The sequence below is a fragment of the Pseudorasbora parva genome, chromosome 24 (assembly GCF_024679245.1).
Source record: "Pseudorasbora parva isolate DD20220531a chromosome 24, ASM2467924v1, whole genome shotgun sequence".
Lineage (NCBI taxonomy): Eukaryota > Metazoa > Chordata > Actinopteri > Cypriniformes > Gobionidae > Pseudorasbora > Pseudorasbora parva.
In genome coordinates this window covers 7,910,773-7,929,966 of record NC_090195.1, presented here as the reverse complement: position 1 = coordinate 7,929,966, position 19,194 = coordinate 7,910,773, and the positions used below count along the sequence as shown (strand labels likewise).

At 37.4% G+C, this 19,194-nt stretch overlaps 2 protein-coding genes across 5 annotated transcripts in view; one reads left to right on the top strand and one right to left on the bottom strand.

The window, feature by feature from the left end:
• cpne3 (copine III) overlaps nucleotides 1-2,267 on the top strand; it is a 30,481-nt gene extending 28,214 nt beyond the window's left edge. For 3 of the 4 annotated variants that reach the window (XM_067434336.1, XM_067434337.1, XM_067434338.1), the window contains one exon: nucleotides 1,062-2,267. In XM_067434336.1, the coding sequence (XP_067290437.1) occupies nucleotides 1,062-1,199 (138 nt within the window). In that variant the 3' untranslated portion in view covers nucleotides 1,200-2,267. The remainder of the gene's footprint in view (nucleotides 1-1,061) is intronic. The other variant, XM_067434339.1, reaches the window with a different exon arrangement.
• Nucleotides 2,268-2,675: 408 nt separating this feature from the next.
• Nucleotides 2,676-18,744, bottom strand: cngb3.1 (cyclic nucleotide gated channel subunit beta 3, tandem duplicate 1). Its single transcript, XM_067434937.1, has 18 exons — nucleotides 18,220-18,744; nucleotides 17,341-17,407; nucleotides 14,060-14,159; nucleotides 9,318-9,478; nucleotides 8,123-8,422; nucleotides 7,837-8,045; nucleotides 7,703-7,753; nucleotides 7,541-7,627; nucleotides 7,236-7,300; nucleotides 6,895-7,017; nucleotides 5,768-5,909; nucleotides 5,212-5,371; nucleotides 3,951-4,048; nucleotides 3,721-3,804; nucleotides 3,524-3,642; nucleotides 3,282-3,434; nucleotides 3,033-3,186; nucleotides 2,676-2,841 (listed from the first exon to the last, which is right to left on the bottom strand). Exons 1-18 carry the CDS (start codon nucleotides 18,340-18,342, stop codon nucleotides 2,812-2,814), a joined length of 2,226 nt encoding a protein of 741 aa, XP_067291038.1. The 5' UTR covers nucleotides 18,343-18,744; the 3' UTR covers nucleotides 2,676-2,811.
• Nucleotides 18,745-19,194: the final 450 nt, after the last annotated feature.

Sequence of the window (19,194 nt, the reverse complement as noted above, 5' to 3'; positions counted from 1 at the left end):
CATAGCTCACAGCAGGCCTGTCTATAAAGGTCTGAAAGTTATCGTTCACACTTCTGAAACCAGACTGTTGTACTCTATAGCAAAATGGATCCATAGCTGTGTCATTTCAAAGGCTGCGTCCTCCAGAGGTCGCATTTATTAAAAGTAAGAAAAGTAACCATTATAAAATTGACCTTTGTTCTGACCCCTACAGGACGTAGCCTTCAAAATGAGGCACAGTCTATAGGCTTGCTAGCTTTTATTTTGTTAGCTATGCTAAAATTAAACTATACTTTGGTTTATTTGTTTAATATTATTGCACGTTCATTGGTTTAATACTGAGTTAGTGAGTTGTGCTAATCCCTATCCAGTGTTGTTACTGGTAACTAAAACTATAACTATTAAAAAGCATTTTTTGTTCATTGTTACACAACTGTTAAAAAGCTACTAGTCAAATATTTGTCACAATGATTAGGTGGAAAGTCTAATCATTTAGGACTGAAAGAAATACAAGTTTGGTCATGAAACTCTAGATGTCACAGGCCGATTGGTCTTTAAACTCAATCTGCTTGCAGTCACATCGTTCTCTATAGGGCACCACTGATTGGTTCCTGCTGTATCAGCAGCCAATGAGTTCGCTGCTCAACATTTTGCTCAACTTTGTACTCTGTCAGCATTTGCAGCAATTTCAGAAACCTTCCCCAGCTCCACCTGTATAGATCTGCCTTGGGGAAATGCATGTGTGCTATATTGTTCAGCAGCAGCATGTCTTGCATGCATTGCTCTGCAACAGCAATAACCAACAGCAGCAGCGTAGCAGATCTATTCCGCCAAGACCAAACATAAATAACATTGTCATATCCATTACCATGCCAAACACTCAGAGAGTTGTCATGACAGAAATGTAGTCGTGGCTAGTCTGTAGCTCACAATCAGGTTAATTCCAACATGACATTAATTCCAACATTGTCTGCGCTGTCTTGTGACTTGCAATATGTCGCTCAAATCCTCTCGCCATCTCAGTCCATACTCTGCTGCTCATAGTGGAAAATACGATAACGTTTTCTCCTCTCTCTCTGTAGTCTTCTAAAGAGGAGCTTGCAAAGTGTGTCCTGGCAGAGGTTCCTGGTCAGGTCGTCACATTTTTTAACATGATGAAGCTTCAACCTCCGAACTCAAACACTCCAGTGGATGCTCCAAATGGGTCGACACGGAACTGAAGGTCCTGTTTCCTTTCCTTCACACATCATACATCTCAACAATGTAACATCCCCATCCTGCTAATTTAATCTTAGGCTTTCGTAAAGAGATTTACCACTAAATACATTCTTTTAGTTTGGTTGTAAATAAATATGACATTTTTTTCAAGTAAAATCATTTAAAACTAAGATTTTTCATGTGCCAAATGAACTTGAAATGCTCTATTATAATTCTTGTTTGTAAGTTTAAGGGTCTCGCTGTAAATGAAGACAAACTATGAGTTAAAATTAGAAGGAAAAAAAAGAGGGAATTATTTTAGGTGGGATGACAGAGGTGGTACAAAGGCATTTTTTTACAGTCATTCCTGCTAACACCTTACAAAATTGTTTACAGTCATTATAATTATGTCTTTAAATGTTCATGTCAACACTTTTCTGTACATCATATTGTTTTTTGTTTTTTTTAAATATCTGTATATGATTTTTTAACCAGTGCCTTGCAAAGCCATTTTATCATATATCTTATGCAAAATCTCATATAGATCATGTTAATGTGCCTGATTGTGCAAATTGCAGTTCCTATACAAACAAATTATGCCTGTATGTTTGACTTCATTTAATGGAGATCGATTGACAGCTTACATGCCAAGTTTGACTTTTGACCAGAAAGCACTTAAAACTAAACACACTGAGTAATGGTGCTCAAATCTCAGTCTCTATATTAAAGATGAAAGCCATAGAAATACTTGCGTCTGTAGGGATCAGTGTTCCTGTTTCGTGCCTGAATGCATAAATATAATAAAATGATAACAACAATATAAAAACATAATCCGTTTTTGGGATCAGTATTAACAGATGCATGTTCATTTTACATATAATCACAATGTCTGTAGCAGCCTGTCATAAGGGTAAATCTTACAAAAAAATCGAGGTTTATAAATCATCCATAAATGATGCGTGTGTCTTGCATATGGGCCTGTAGCATTTGCCTCGTTCCTCATACAGTAAATAAAACTCTGGAAAGCACCATTGTTTAATTGTTTGCAATATTATTGGGATAGAAAGAATAAAGATGACAGAATTAAAGAATATATTATTTTTGTTTAATTTTTTTTTTATGAAAACCATTGACCTATTTACAGCATATAAAGGCTCATCCACCATGACACTGCTTAAAGTGTTGGAGCCCAAAATGATAGTGTAAAAGAGTCACTAAACCAACTTACAAAAAAACATACATATCATATTTATGTAGATCTGAATCCAACCACCAGCAGTAAAACAACAAACTAAGGAGATGGATGAATGAAAGATGGATGGATGATTGATAAAGTTGGTAAAGTGATGGATGGATGGATGGATGGATGGATGGATGGATGGATGGATGGATGGATGGATGGATGGATGGATGGATGGATGGATGGATGTGACAACTAAAACTAGTGATGGATGAATGAATGGATGGATGGATGCATGGATGGATGATAGATAGATAGATAGATAGATAGATAGATAGATAGATAGATAGATAGATAGATAGATAGATAGATAGATAGATAGATAGATAGATAGATAGATAGATAGATAGATAGAATAAAATAAAATAAAATGAACAGATGGATGGATGGATTTCTTAATTATTTTTTTCTGCTGCTGCTTGAGCCTGCAGGAAGAAAGAAAATGTGTTATTTCATATCTCTTAATTATTAGTAAGAAAACTAAGATTTGTTTGCTGTTTTAATCTTTAAAATGTCATATGCTAAATCCAACCCTGCAGCAAATCCACTGCCAGACACACACTGTGTTAACTCTGTGTGTTTGCATCATTATTACACTGATCAGATCAAAACACACCTTGAGTTTCTCCAGCAAACCTCCCTTCCCGAAGCCTCCAAAAGCGCGCAGCATTTTCGGAGTGGGAGGTTTTTGTCCGAACATAGCCAATCCTTTCTTCTTTTCTCCTTCGTCTTTGACAGGAGCACTTTTGCCTTTGGCCTTCATCAGCTTCCTGAGCAGACAATGAATCATCCCTTACTGTAGCGATTGCATTTGAAATCTGTTCTTGAAGAAAAGGCAGCATGACTGCGACCCGGTTTGACTCACCGTCCCTTCTTGGCCAGCACTTTCTGAGACTCGGGGTAGTGGATCAGGATGTCATTGAGATCTTTCTTGTCCAGCACGAAGAGGTTGGCGAATCCATGAGCTGCTACGTTAGCAGTTCTTCTATTGCCTCCATCTTTTGCTGATTGTAAGAGGCTAAAAAAAAATGATTTTCAGTTTCAGAGACTTCTCTTGCTTAATCACATTGTACACTAGTGTGTATATAGATGTGGTCTGTCCAGTACCTGATCTCCCCGAACACACAGCCTGCCTTTAGTGTCACAAACACAATCTTATTGTCCGGCCCACCGATGACCTGCACCTCTCCGGCCTTAATAACGTACATTTCTCTCCCAATGTCACCCTGCATGAAGCAATGGAGGACGTTTGCCCATGATAACATAATATCAGATACAAGAGCTATTATATCTGATGTTCTCACCTTCTTGCACACAAAGTCTCCGGGCAGGTACACAATGGATTTCAGACGTAATAACATGTCCACCAGCATCTGGTTGTCACAGCCCTAGAATGTTATTTTTGAAAACATGAAACAAAATCCATCCCCCACTTGTTTTCTTTCTTTTTCTCTTTCTAAAATGGATTCCACAAATTTTCAGTATAGAACCTCAAAAGATGAATGCAGTCATTACTGCCAATAATCAGTCTTGCCTTGAAAAGGTCGATCTTCTGGAAAGTAGCGAGGTTGATGTCCACAGCGATGGCTGTTCTCATCACCAGAGGCATCTGTTCCAGTAGCTCAGACTCATCTGAGAAAACAGTCGAGATTTCTGCAGCTGATCCAAAAATACTAGCATCTATTTAGATTAATGGTAATTGTATGAGCTATAAGTCCAAAACTACCTCTACCTCAAAAACCCTCATTCTTCCTTCGGGACATTTTTTATTTATTTAGAAACTGTATGCGAGTGGTCCAAGACCCTAGGACTTTTGTTGCACTTGAACCACAAATACACACAATAAAAAGACTGGATTCGAGGAGTTTTGTGGTTAAAATGTAAAAAGTAACATATCCTTTCCTCACGTGTCAATTTGACCACCATAGAAATGAATCGAATGCGAGGAATGCTTCAGTACACATAGAAAAACCTAAAAATGCAAAAAAATCTAAAACTACCACAAAATGATTTGTCTACATGTGTATCTGAAGGCATACTGAAGAGAAACGGACTTTACGGAGCCAGTGGAACAGCTCATTTGTGCTATATAGAGCTATTAAGGAAATCTAGCATTATTATATTATCATGTTATATTATTATTTTTAATATTAATATAATTGCGGTCGCAAAGACACCCAATGTGAGACGCACTACATTGCCAAAAGTTTTGGGACGCCTGCCTTTACATGCACATGAACCTTAATGACCTGGTCTAAATCCGTAGAGTTTAATATGGAGTTGGACCACCCTTTGGAGCTATAACAGCTTCAACTCTTCTAGGAAGGCTTTCCACAAGGTTTAGGAGTGTGTTTATGGGGATTTTTGACCATTCTTCTAGAAGCGCATTTGTGAGGTCAGGAACTGATGTTGGACGAGAAGGCTTGGCTCGCGTCTCCACTCTAAATTGGGACTGGAACACCTGAATTCAGTGATTTGAAGGGGTGTCCCAATAATTGTGGAAATATAGTGCATTTTGAGCTGAATTAAACGGGTTATGCATGAAATTGTGAAGTTAAATTGCAATGTATTTATTATGTATTGATATCTAGTAATTTAAAGGTAAATACAATAAAAAATAAGGATAAAAGAATAGAAAAAATATATAGAAATGAAATGAAATATGTTTTCTGGACAAAAAAGGAAGTGAAAATTGAAAAAAATGAAATTTTAGGGCTTCAGGTCATTTTTACACATGAAGGAAGGATGAGGGATTCAATTTAATTCTTCTATTAGGATATATAGTAAGCACTTACCCAGCATGCCCTGGGAATCCCAGGTGTAGTTGTACCAGGTGCGCACTCTGTTCTGCACCAGCTTTGGAATGGTGTAGGTGTTCATATACGCCACACAGCAGTCCATCGAGGCGCGGAAGTAGGTCTGGCCCGCGGTAGCTGCTCCAATGACATCTCTCATCTGAGTTTAAACAAATTTAGATCAGTGGAACCAACTTCCAGTAGCGTGACCGTATTATTCTGGGTCAACCCCGTTAACAGAAATATGTTCTAAGAAAGTCTGATTAAGGTCCCCATTAAGTTAGGAAAAAGTTATTTCGGAATGTTCTATGAATGTTCACAACGTTTAGTTTTTAAATGTTTAAAAAATGTTTTAAAAATGTTTTATTGTTGTTTATGCAACCATTAAGGATTATTTATCATTATTTAAGAACAGATAACTTTGAACGAAAAGTTCTATTAACGTTACTGGAAAAACATTTGTTTGCCGTTTTGAGAGAACCATGCCAAAACATTGAGGAGGTTCTAAGAACGCTCCCTGTTAGCTGGAATGTTCTTTGCCATATTTTTTGTTCACCTGTCCGATCAAGCTAGAGAAGACAAAGACTCCTGTGAAGAAGTTCACCAGCTGGAAGACGATCTCGAAGAGTGTCAGAGGCTCAGGAAGACCTCCGATGGTGATCAGTGTACGGGTAGCAAAATAATAACAGCGGAGATACCTTGACATAGAAAAATGACAAAATGTAAGTACAGTGTTTATTTATTTATAGATTCATTCATATTAAACTTTTTTATTTATTTAATGTAATTAATTGTAATTGTACATCTTATTAAAGTATATATATATATATATATATATATATATATATATATATATATATATATATATATATAAATTATATATAGTGAAATATTACAATTTAAAATTATGGTTTTCTATTTTAATATAATTTAAAATCTTCAGTGTCGGATTCAGGATTCAGTGTCACATGATCCTTCAGAAATCATTATAATATGTAGATTTATTATCAATGATGGAAACCGTTGGGCTGCTTAATATTTTGTATAACCTGTAATAGTTATTTCTGCATTCTTTGATGAATAAAACGTTATTAAAAATATATATATATAAAAAATAGAAACATTTTGTGTACTACTGTTCAAAAGTTTGGGGTCAGTAATCTTTTTTCTTTCTTTTTTTGAAAGAAATGAATGCTTTTATTCAGCAAGGGTGTGTAAAATTGATTTAAAAAAAGTTTTAGTAAAGATTTTTTACGTTTTTTTTATTTCTATTTGAAATAAATGCTGTTCTTTTTAACTATTTGTTTATGAATGAATCCTGAAAAAAAAGAATTATTCAAAAAAATATTAAGAAGCACAACTGTTTCCAACATTGATAATAACTGAGTATAATAATAATAAATCATCATATTAGAATGATTTCTAAAGGATCACATGACACTGAAGACTGCCTGATAAAAATTCAGCTTTGCATCACAGAAATAAATTATATTTAAAATATATTAAAATAGAAAACCATTATTTTAATAATATAATTGTTGTAATAATATAATTTTACTGTATTTTTGACCAAATAACTGCAGGCTTGATGAGCATTATTTTTTTTGTGCTGAATTTGTAATTTTATTTAAATTTATAAATACTTATTTTAAAATAATGTAAAAGGTAAAAAAGAGGTCATACGCATTTCCTTTTCCATTATATGTCCATCTAGTGCTGCCCAGCCCCTCGTATTCTGATGCTACATAGTAAAGGCAGGAGTTGATATGGAGACAGAAGAGCAGATATCCAGTAGTGCGTCCAACTCTGAAAAAAGGCCAACATCGTTACGATTATTGTTCATAAATATAAATGTATTTGAACACATTAACCCTAGCCATTTGCTCAATACTGTTTTGGTCACCAATGATGCTTCAAAATCATCCAGCTTGTTGGAGACTTGGGGCAGGCTAGCTAAGCAACATCACAACACACTAAAAAACATTTAATATGGCATATAGAAAATCACACGTTTTCAAACATACCTCCAGATATATGCCTTAGTCATGATGCTTTCCAGACGATCACTGAACTCAAAAAAGGATTGATACTGAAAAAAGGGAATAAGCACAGAATACTGAGCTCATTACACAACAGAAACAACTGCACAGTTGACAGGGGAAAATAGCTATATATATATATATATATATATATATATATATATATATATATATATATATATATATATATATATATATATATAAATATATATATATATATATAACATTTTTAATTTTTTTTTATGTATGTATGGTTTTTTTTCTCTGCATGAAGAAGTTGAGTAACTGACCCGCACAAACCGGTTAATCCTAAAGATTGATGTAAACCCAAAGTGGAAACACAGCAAGTCAAACGGTATGATGCTTATCATATCTGTCTGTTGAGAGAAAAATAAAATCATTTTATAATTCTATAATTAGATTTATTTTATATGGATACATTTTTTACCCACCTGAAATCTGGCAGATTCTCTGTAATTCTGTTTTGTCATTATTCTGTCTTTCTGAGGAAATAAATTAGTAGGTTTTAGAGTTGAAATCCTACTGTCACAATGTCAAAGGCGTAAGCGTCTCTAAAAAGACTTACTATGATGTCTCCTGCTTTCACAAACTGTAAGCGCGGCTGAAACATGGTGATGTCTATGATGTTCACCAGGTCTGCCAGGACATCGAAAAAGATCCAGAAGGGGGTCGCCGCAGGCGTGTGGTATGGGAAACATAAACGCGCTGTGGCCAGCCAAACATTGTAGTTAAAAGCGATTGTGACGACACTCAGCCATTTGATATACCGCCGATCTGACGAGAGAAGACAAACATGTTCAGGCCAGTGTTTTCAACTTTAGGAGGCATCTTCAGTTCTCATAGTGTCCTACCTGTGAAAGGGTCGATGGTTATCCCCAGATATGTGTCCATCTTGTCTTCTAAAGGTCTGAGAAGCGTGTCTATGCATGTGCATTTGATTTTAGGGAACATGGCTTCGGCCGCCTCCTTATCGGCCTTCTCCTTCTCAGCCATTAGCTTTTCCTCTTTCTCCTTCTTTTCTTTCTCCTCTTTTTCTTTCTTTGCAGCTGCTCTCTTAGCATCATCCTCTTTTTTCTTCTGCTCGGCCTCTTCTCGTTTTATTCTCTCCTCTTCTAGCTTTTTGTTCCAGTCATCCTTTCGATAAACTGGTGCTGGAAATCAACAGTAGACCAGAGTTTGGAAACGTTGGTCTAGATGGACTGTTTCAAGTCAAAACTGACAATTCTTATTTTTTTCATGGAACATTACAGTAATTATATCTATGAGTATCATAATGCAATTGGGAAGAAAGGACTATTGCAAGTTCCATGCTGACTTTAAAAACAAGCCCTTGAGAAACAGAAATGAGAAACATCTGCTAGATGTTTGCATTATTAAAGGGTTAGTTCACCCAAAAATGAAATTTCTTTCATTTATGACTCACCCTAATGTTGTTCCACACCGTAAGACCTAAACCACAGTTTAAGATATTTTAGATTTAGTCCGAGGGCTTTCTGTCCTTTGAATTCTTTCTAAGTGTATGCCCACTTGCTGTCCACGTCCAGAAGGTAATGAAAACATCATCAAAGTAGTCCATATGTGACATCAGTTGGTTAGTTAGACTCTTTTGAAGCATCGACAATACATTTTTAGTCCAAAAATAACAAAAAATATGACTATTCAGCATTGTCTTCTCTTCTGTGTTCCTCAAATAAAGAATCAAACGGTCATGATTCATGATTCGGATCGCGTGTCAAACTGGCAAACTGCTGAAATCACGGGACATTGGCGATATGAATCACGAATCAATCTGCTGATTCGCGACCTTTTGATTCTTTATTTATGGTTTGAAAACAAACGCAGAAGAGAAGACAATGCTGAATTAAGTCGTATATTTTGTTATTTTCGGACCAAAATATATTGCCGATGCTTCAAAAGAGTCTAACTAACCAACTGAGGTCACATATGGACTACTTTGATGATGTTTCCATTACCTTCTGGACTTTTGGGTGAACTAACCCTTTAACTTGTCCGTCAAACAGCAGGATTCAGAGAGACTCTACTCACTGACGGGCGGGCTGCGCTCTGGGGACGAGGCGTAGGGGTCAACAACTTTCTCCTTGTAAAGCTCCGTCCTCTCCCGTAGTTTCTTCACAATGTCTCGCAGCTGTTCATCAGAGTATCTGTTGATGACGATGAGTGGAGAACGTGGTGGTGCTCCATCCTCGCTACATGCAAACAGAGACATACGAATTTAGGCTTTATTATGTAACAGAAATGAGGTTATAAACCTGAAGAGGAAATTAATTTATATTCATTTTAATCAGTGCTTGACTATTAAGTTAAAGGTGCCCTAGAATGAAAAATTGAATTAACCTTGCCATAGTTAAATAACAACAGTACATGGACATCATATACAGCGAGTCTCAAACACCATTGCCTTCATATGTAAATCTCATGCATGAAAAAACACAGAAAAATAAGTGATTCTCAACCTAACGCCAACCGTGACACAATTGCTGGGATCATTAATATGGACGCCCCCAACATTTGCATATGTCCGAACATGTTCGTTGTCAGGCGGAACTACGCAGCCGTCAGGAGTTCAGGTAAACAAGCGTCACACAAGGATAGCGATAACGGCAGCTCATGGAAATAAATGTCATGTTCCAGGCTGTGCAGGGGACGTGAGGACTTTTCATAGACTTCCCACAGATAAAAATGTCAACAGTCATGGTTGATGTTTTTTTACAATTGGATACCGCAACAATTTAATTTAAAATCGTTCATTTGCACGGCCCATTTCACCACGGAGAGTTTTTCTAACTTGGGACATTATCAAGCAGGATTCGCTCAGCGTCTGATACTGAAGAAAGAGCCGATTCCAAACGTATTCCTGCAAGCAGTAAGTAGTGATTTTATCCACTTCTTGACTGTCGAACCCATTTCTGATTAAATTGAAAGTTTCTTAGTAAGACATCATTACGATAATATCCCCATGTGTTGTCTAGATCCAAAGCAAGATGCTAGTATTGGAAACTCCAAGTAGCACACATACAGTATTGTTCAAAATAATAGCAGTACAATGTGACTAACCAGAATAATCAAGGTTTTTCGTATATTTTTTTATTGCTACGTGGCAAACAAGTTACCAGTAGGTTCAGTAGATTCTCAGAAAACAAATGAGACCCAGCATTCATGATATGCACGCTCTTAAGGCTGTGCAATTGGGCAATTAGTTGAATTAGTTGAAAGGGGTGTGTTCAAAAAAATAGCAGTGTGGCATTCAATCACTGAGGTCATCAATTTTGTGAAGAAACAGGTGTGAATCAGGTGGCCCCTATTTAAGGATGAAGCCAACACTTGTTGAACATGCATTTGAAAGCTGAGGAAAATGGGTCGTTCAAGACATTGTTCAGAAGAACAGCGTACTTTGATTAAAAAGTTGATTAGAGAGGGGAAAACCTATAAAGAGGTGCAAAAAATGATAGGCTGTTCAGCTAAAATGATCTCCAATGCCTTAAAATGGAGAGCAAACCCAGAGAGACGTGGAAGAAAACGGAAGACAACCATCAAAATGGATAGAAGAATAACCAGAATGGCAAAGGCTGAGCCAATGATCACCTCCAGGATGATCAAAGACAGTCTGGAGTTACCTGTAAGTACTGTGACAGTTAGAAGACGTCTGTGTGAAGCTAATCTATTTTCAAGAATCCCCCGCAAAGTCCCTCTGTTAAAAAAAAGGCATGTGCAGAAGAGGTTACAATTGGCCAAAGAACACATCAACTGGCCTAAAGAGAAATGGAGGAACATTTTGTGGACTGATGAGAGTAAAATTGTTCTTTTTGGGTCCAAGGGCCACAGGCAGTTTGTGAGACGACCCCCAAACTCTGAATTCAAGCCACAGTACACAGTGAAGACAGTGAAGCATGGAGGTGCAAGCATCATGATATGGGCATGTTTCTCCTACTATGGTGTTGGGCCTATTTATCGCATACCAGGGATCATGGATCAGTTTGCATATGTTAAAATACTTGAAGAGGTCATGTTGCCCTATGCTGAAGAGGACATGCCCTTGAAACGGTTGTTTCAACAAGACAATGACCCAAAACACACTAGTAAACGGGCAAAGTCTTGGTTCCAAACCAACAAAATTAATGTTATGGAGTGGCCAGCCCAATCTCCAGACCTTAATCCAATTGAGAACTTGTGGGGTGATATCAAAAATGCTGTTTCTGAAGCAAAACCAAGAAATGTGAATGAATTGTGGAATGTTGTTAAAGAATCATGGAGTGGAATAACAGCTGAGAGGTGCCACAAGTTGGTTGACTCCATGCCACACAGATGTCAAGCAGTTTTAAAAAACTGTGGTCATACAACTAAATATTAGTTTAGTGATTCACAGGATTGCTAAATCCCAGAAAAAAAAAAATGTTTGTACAAAATAGTTTTGAGTTTGTACAGTCAAAGGTAGACACTGCTATTTTTTTGAACACACCCCTTTCAACTAATTGCCCAATTGCACAGCCTTAAGAGCGTGCATATCATGAATGCTGGGTCTCATTTGTTTTCTGACAATCTACTGAACCTACAGGTAACTTGTTTGCCACGTAGCAATAAAAAATATACTAAAAACCTTGATTATTCTGGTTAGTCACATTGTACTGCTATTATTTTGAACAAGACTGTAGTTTGTCAAATGACAAAGGTTATTATTATTTCCTGCCAGTGTTATCATAAAATACAACAGTAGATACGTATGTTGATCCCTTTTGATGGATTGAAATCTAAATTAGCCTATATTTCATCTTCAACACATAACTTAGAAACAAACTACGTTTACTAGTTACTACTGTTTAGTTGTTTACAGATCGCTCAGTCGATCATTGTAGCTAACGTCACCTTCTCCACCATCTAAGTTGAAACGATAGTCATTTGACAAGGCTTCTAGTCAATTTGTTAAATAAATATACATTTTTGAGAACTGAAGTATGATTATTTTGCAGCGGATGAGTAGTAAACATGACACTGACTATTGAGTGGCTTCTACATTACTTTGTTTGGCTAAATAAATCGACTTTTAAATCATCACTCTACTGTCAAATTGTAACGTTACTGTAAACAACATATTTACACACTACCCAGTTCAGTTCGTGATTCAAAGTTAAGGAGCTATCATTGTCAAATCATTGCCATGACGGATGGTATAGATGTGATAGCTGTCATTGAGCCGTGCAGTGAAACAGCCAATCAGAGCAGAACTCGCATTAATATTCATGACTCTTCCAAATAAGGCAAAAACAGAGCATTACATCCTAGGGACAATTTCTAGGGTTGTAAATGGAGCTGTAAAACCGTATCTGGACAATTTTTGACCTAAATTAGCCACATACCCTCTATTTAGATATCAGAGAACAATTTAAAATATTGTTTCAAATTATTCTAGGGCACCTCTAAGATGAGGACCGATCTGAAACACTCACAATTGCACATCTTTAATTCTAAAGACATGTTAGTTCTGGTTGTTCTTGATGAGCTGATGCTGTCCTGTTTATTGCAGTCAGCTAAAATGGGCCAACATGGTCAATTTACTACTAACAATTATTTTACACCAGACATTAGCATCATTATATTCAACATTGTGACTGGAAAATGGTGGCTGCTTAGAATGGTTTCTGAAATACACGGTCAGCTATGCACTGACACAAAGAACAATATAACAGTAGAAAACAGAAAGTCCTGTCTGCATGTGAGGCCGTTCCCATGATCTCCTTAAGTCACAAATACAGCAGATCCCCTAATCTCCTTTCAGCTACTTTTGGAGATCATTAAGATGGAAGCAAAGACCTGCTCCATACAAGTCAACAATGACATGATAAAGAGGCAAAAGCCGCATATTATAATCGATCTATTCAAACCCTTTCCTAAAATATAAAAAGCCACATAAATTACAATGCTTAAGAGTCAGTGATTGGATCATGATTTGAATGATTATAATACGTCTAGCATGTTATATGTTTGGCAGTCTAATTGATGGAGTGTGTAGCTTTTCATTTCTTAAACAACCATGTAGGAAGACAAATCATGGCCATACTCCAGGGTGACAATGTCAAGATTCATCAGGCTCGAACTGTGGAAGAATGGTTGTGAGGGAACATGAAGAATCATTCTCACACATAGATTGACACATCCAGTCCAGATAAATATATATCTTTTTTTAATACCATCCATACAACTGTTTTTGCAAAAACAGTCAGTTATGACACCAACATGTAAAGAGTAAAATAACACTGTTATGACCATAGTCTTCACTGTATAAAGAGCAGTGAGTGAGTTTTCTTTGCCTTTTGTTGTGAATTAACCTTAATGACATAGATGGCAGCAGGTTTATTAGGCTGCTGTCACTTTAAGAGCTGCACAGAATTTTTTTTTTTTTTTACCACACATGCGTTTTCTTTCTCAATTGTTTATATTCACTTAAGACATAACTGACTATGCTTATGAGGATACTTGCCAATACAGGCAAGATGATGTGAAAGATAATTAAATTTAGTATTCGCATATACACGCTGTCTGGGTGCTGGCATCAGGTGTTTGCGCACAGAAAACTTCCCACACTACACGTGTAATGAATTGAGTTACCTTTTGTGTCTCCTTTGCTCTTATTGCTCTAATATTTCAATTGGCAAGGCTTGAACTTTCATGACTTTCACTGACCCATCTGGACCAGGGTTGAGAACCACTGCTCTAAAGTCTCACAGTAATAAACGACATATAATGAAATCCATACAGGTTGCCTAATTTCTTACCCCTCTGCAGCTTCTGCTCCAGGATTGGCTGGATCTGCTGGTTTGGCCTCTGGTTTAGGGGGCTCTGGAGCAGGAGCAGGAGCCGGAGCAGTAGCCGGTTCTTAAGAAAACCACAGGGGAGAATTAGATAAGATACTGTATATTATATACTGTATATTGAATATCTACAAATTTCTGGATATGCACATACCTAAAGACAAAAAAAAAAAGGGGATTATTAACAGTATACACCAATCAGGCATAACATATGACCACTCACAGTTGAAGCGAATTACACTGATTATCACTTCATCACGTCACCTCTTAGTGGGTGGGATATATTAGGCAGCAAGTGAGCATTTTGTTCCTCAAAGTTGATGTGTTAGAAGCAAGAAAAATGGTCAAATGTAAGGATTTTTGCAAGTTTGACAAGGGCCAAATTGTGATGGCTAGAAGACAGGGTCAGAGCATCTCCAAAACTCCAGCTCTTGTGGGGTGTTCCCGGTCTGCTGTGGTCAGTATCTATCTAAAGTGGTCCAAGGAAGGAACAGTGGTGAACCGGCGACAGGGTCATGGGTGGCCAAGGCTCATTGATGCACGTGGTGAGCAAAAGCTGGTCTGTGATCAAACAGATGAGCTACTGTATCTCAAAGTGCTCAAGAAGTTAATGCTGGTTCTGATAGAAAGGTGTCAAATGCACAGTGAATCACAGTTTGTTACATATGGGGCTGCATAGCCGCAAACCAGTCAGGGTACCCATGCTGACCCCTGTCCACTACAGTGCCAACAGTGGGCACGTGAGCATAAAAACTGGACCATGGAGCAATGGAAGAAGGTGGCCGTGTCTGATAAATCACATTTTCTTTTACATCACATGGTTGTCTGGGTGTTTGTGCATTGCTTAACTAGGGAACACATGGCACCAGGATGCACTGAGAAGAAGGCAAGTTCCGGAGGCAGTGTGATGCTTTGGGCAATGTTCTGTTGGGAAAGTCTAGCACATGAGTGTGAGGTGTTGTCTTGGCCTCCAAGTTCCCCAGATCTTAATCCAATCGAGCATCTGTGGGATGTGCTGAACAAACAAGTCTGATCCATAAAGGCTCCCCCTCACAACTTACAAGACTTAAAGGATCTGCTGCTAACATCTTGGTGCCAGATAGCACAGCACACCTTTGGGGGTCTAATGAAGTCCTCCATGGATCAGGGCTGTTTGGCAGCAAAAGGGGGACCAGCACAATATTACGAAGGTGGTCATAATAATGTTATGCCTGATCGGTGTATGTGCGTGTCTGCTCATTCATTACCACTGAACATATTAAAGCGACACTAGGTAACTTTTGCTCTCGGGGTCCCCCTACAGTTGGGAAACAGTATTGTCCTCTACTACTGTCGTAAACTCTGTCATCCTACATAAGGGGATGCGCACGTGCATTTGTCGACATGACAACCATGATAGCCCTGAAATATGCGCGGGTCGTCTCATAACCGGCGGATAACCCGAGTTGCCGAGAGAGACGAGGTTCGTGCTTTGTAAATGTTGAAAATGCTTATCATTATCTTGTTATTAGCATGACCTGATTTATGGTTCATATTCGTTTACGGGGCAATGTTTCCAAGCACTTTCAGGCTTAAATAACGGCTGTTTTCATTTACATTACAATGCCTAGTATGTCTATTTAATGGTTGCGGGGCAGGGCGGGTTGTATATACAGTGTATACAAAATATATACAGTGGTGCGGGGCGGGCCAAATAATTTCATAAAAGCAGGACCCGCGGGTTGGAAAAAAAGCAGACGCGCATCACTACCCTGAACACTGCAGGAGGAGTTCACCTGCAGGAGTTCTGCTTGCGTCGCGTGTGAAATGTCTTCATCCCAGGTACAGTGGCATATGTTTCAGCATGTCATATGAATATAATTTCATGGGTTTTATTTTTTTCAAACAGCAAATGATCGCGATGCTCACGTTTACAAGCCAGTGTCATATAGCAGCCTAGTCTATTGGTTACCGTTTTACAGAATCTATATATGATACTTCAGCTCAATGTTTGAGTGGTAGCTACGTTTACATTTGTTTTGCCTTACTCTAATATTGGTTTAACTTTACCCCATTGCTTTTATATTGCCTTGTGTCTGGCTGAAATTGTATCTTTTCTTCCCCTCTCAATAAAATGCTGTACTTTACGTTCGTGTAGTGTCTCATTCTTTTATTATTCCTGGCACAATATATCAGTATTACAGGGATCATTTCTGGTTCAGTTTTGGGCACTCTGGCATAATATTGGCTCAGTTATAGCTGTTTTCTGGAGCTTCTGGATAAGTTGTGGCTGAGTTCTGGGGTAAAGGTGGTGGCAGTTTGGTTCTTGTCTGGCTGACATTTGGGGATTACGACGTTGGTGTGGGCCAGTTCTGGATCATTTCTGGGTACATTGTAAAACTCTGGGTGAGTCTAGGTTTGCTTCCGGCATTGCTCAGGTTGACTTTTGGCAAAAAGCTCTTGGGCCAACTTTGGACCGTAATTCCATCCGGTATGTAGGCCAAAATCTCAGCCGAAATTTAGCCAGATCCAGCCCAAAGCCATTTTGCCATCTGGGAGGAAGCCTATATATCAAGCTATCATATGAATCTGCAAACTTGAAAAATCTATTTAATGATTTTAGGCAGGACAAATAAACAAATAGGCCTATCACGGACATGTTAGATATCCTAAAATATAATATGATTTTGTACATCTTATGTACTTGTGTTTACATGGGGGCGGTGGTGGAAGTGACGTATAAAGCAGTCAAATTTTGTAGTTCTTTTTGTTCTCGGGTTACTACCCGAAACCCGAAGTTTATAAGTACGATTAAAAACGATACGGACCCCGTCAGGCTATGGCAGACCTGTCATTCAACCTATTGTAATGACACAACCTATTCTAGGTTGCAAGACACAACCCTTTTCATAGTCTTGTGAACATATATTATTAAGGTTGAAAAGTTACCTAGTGCTGCAGAGTTAAGCCTTAGCTTTTCCTGTTCCAGTTAATAAAGTTCTTTAATATATATATATATATATATATATATATATATATATATATATATATATATATATATATATATATATATATATATTTTTTTTTTTTTTTTTTTTTCATGATGGATTATGTATTATCCATTTTTATTCAAACCTCTGGGGTGCAAGATGAAAACATCAATCATGCCTATAAAACAGTCACTCTTAAACAAAAATGTAGAGAGTTAATTGTAGTTTCCCGTAATGAAACATAATCTCGTGAAGTGAATATGGATGAAGACTCACCAGCAGGTTTTTCCTCCTTTTTCTCTTCTTTTCTTTCTTCATCTTTTTTGGCATCTGACTTTTCTTCCTGTGAACACCATTCTTTTTTTTTTTCTGTCCACATTTCCAGTTTATAGCAACTAAACTAACGGCATTATATGGAATGAGAAGTATGAAACTTCAGAAGCCTGATGTTGATCTACAGCAGCGCTTTTATTTATTAATATATGACAATAGCTGATACATAATAAATATAAGTAGTATATAGTTTCTTTTCCACCTTTTTTTGTATGTATTTATGTTCACCTGTATGGAAAATTATTAATATGTATACAAATATTAGGTCAAATACTAGATGCCTAATAATTAGAGAAAAACTATGGAATAAAATATGTTCTATCAAGTATAGCATATCAACCACCATTATTTATGTATTTGTATGAAAGTATACATGTATTTGAGTCCACTATATAATTTACCTCTCTATCAACTGACATCCTAAATTAATATTAATATATTAAAAGTATATGGCATTCCAGATGAGTCTTGTTCTCTAAAGTTGTTGTTGGCTGTCAATTTGATTTCTACAAAGTTTCCTCTTGTTCTGCCAAATTTAAACAGAACTGTCCAGACAACATCACTAATTCAAAAAAAGCATCAGCGATGATTTCCCTTTAAAACTGCAATTATGTCACAATCTCTGAAAGATTACTTATAAACAATAGACACTGTAAACAGCTCAGGATCCTCTCATTCACATAAAAGTTACTAATAAATAAATATTAGCATTTTAAATCATCCTAGCTTATTCAAATCACAACTATCCAGTAAACCAAGCTGAGATATATTTTTCAGCAAAAAATGGTGGTTGTGTGTTGTGTTAAAGCCCGGTGGTCATACCTTTGTCGGAGGGGCAGATGATGAAGCCGGTGCTGGTGCTGGTGCAGGTGTCGGTGGTCCAGGGATCTCAGCGACTGCTGCTGCAGTTTTAGGCCAAAAAAGTGTTTTCAACGTGCTGAACATGGCTGCGCTGGCAACAGCAGGCACGCAATCCCATCCAGATTTATCCCTCAACTCTCCTTATCCAACTGTCGCTGATGTGTGAACCACAACCTGCGTCAATTAATTCTTAGAGCCCTATTAATTCCTTCTTAGGAACAGCCCTTTTCCCATGGTTCAACACAGTTTGACTGACCTATCACAGATCTTCTCGCTTTCAGTCAACCAGTCACAATCCTTATCTGAAAACTACACCATAGAGGGAGCTGCAAAGGGACATTTCTCTTTGTAAAGCCAACAAATATACAATAATTTTTGATTGATAAGATTTGTTCCGTTTCGTCTCACATTGGATTACTCAAAGTGTGCTAGACAGGACTTTAATAGTGAGGTCAGATAGCTATTCTGGAACTGCGAGCTATTCCTGCTCTGTTTGTGCGGTATATTTGCTCTGGGTCCACATTTAGAATGACCACTTAGTTAATTAAAACTCTCAATGTTCCTGCCAGACTAAAGTGATTAACTGTGAGATCCCACGGCAGACTGACTCAACTACCAATCCTTGGTTAAATTAGAGCATATGTGAGCTATGTAAACTCTCAAGTATAAATAATAGATATACAGGTCCTTCTCAAAAAATTAGCATATGTGATAAAAGTTAATTATTTTCCATAATGTAATGATAAAAATTAAACTTTCATATATTTTAGATTCGTTGCACACCAACTGAAATATTTCAGGTCTTTTATTGTTTTAATACGGATGATTTTGGCATACAGCTCATGAAAACCCAAAATTCCTATCTCAAAAAATTAGCATATCATGAAAAGGTTCTCTAAACGAGCTATTAACCTAATCATCTGAATCAACTAATTA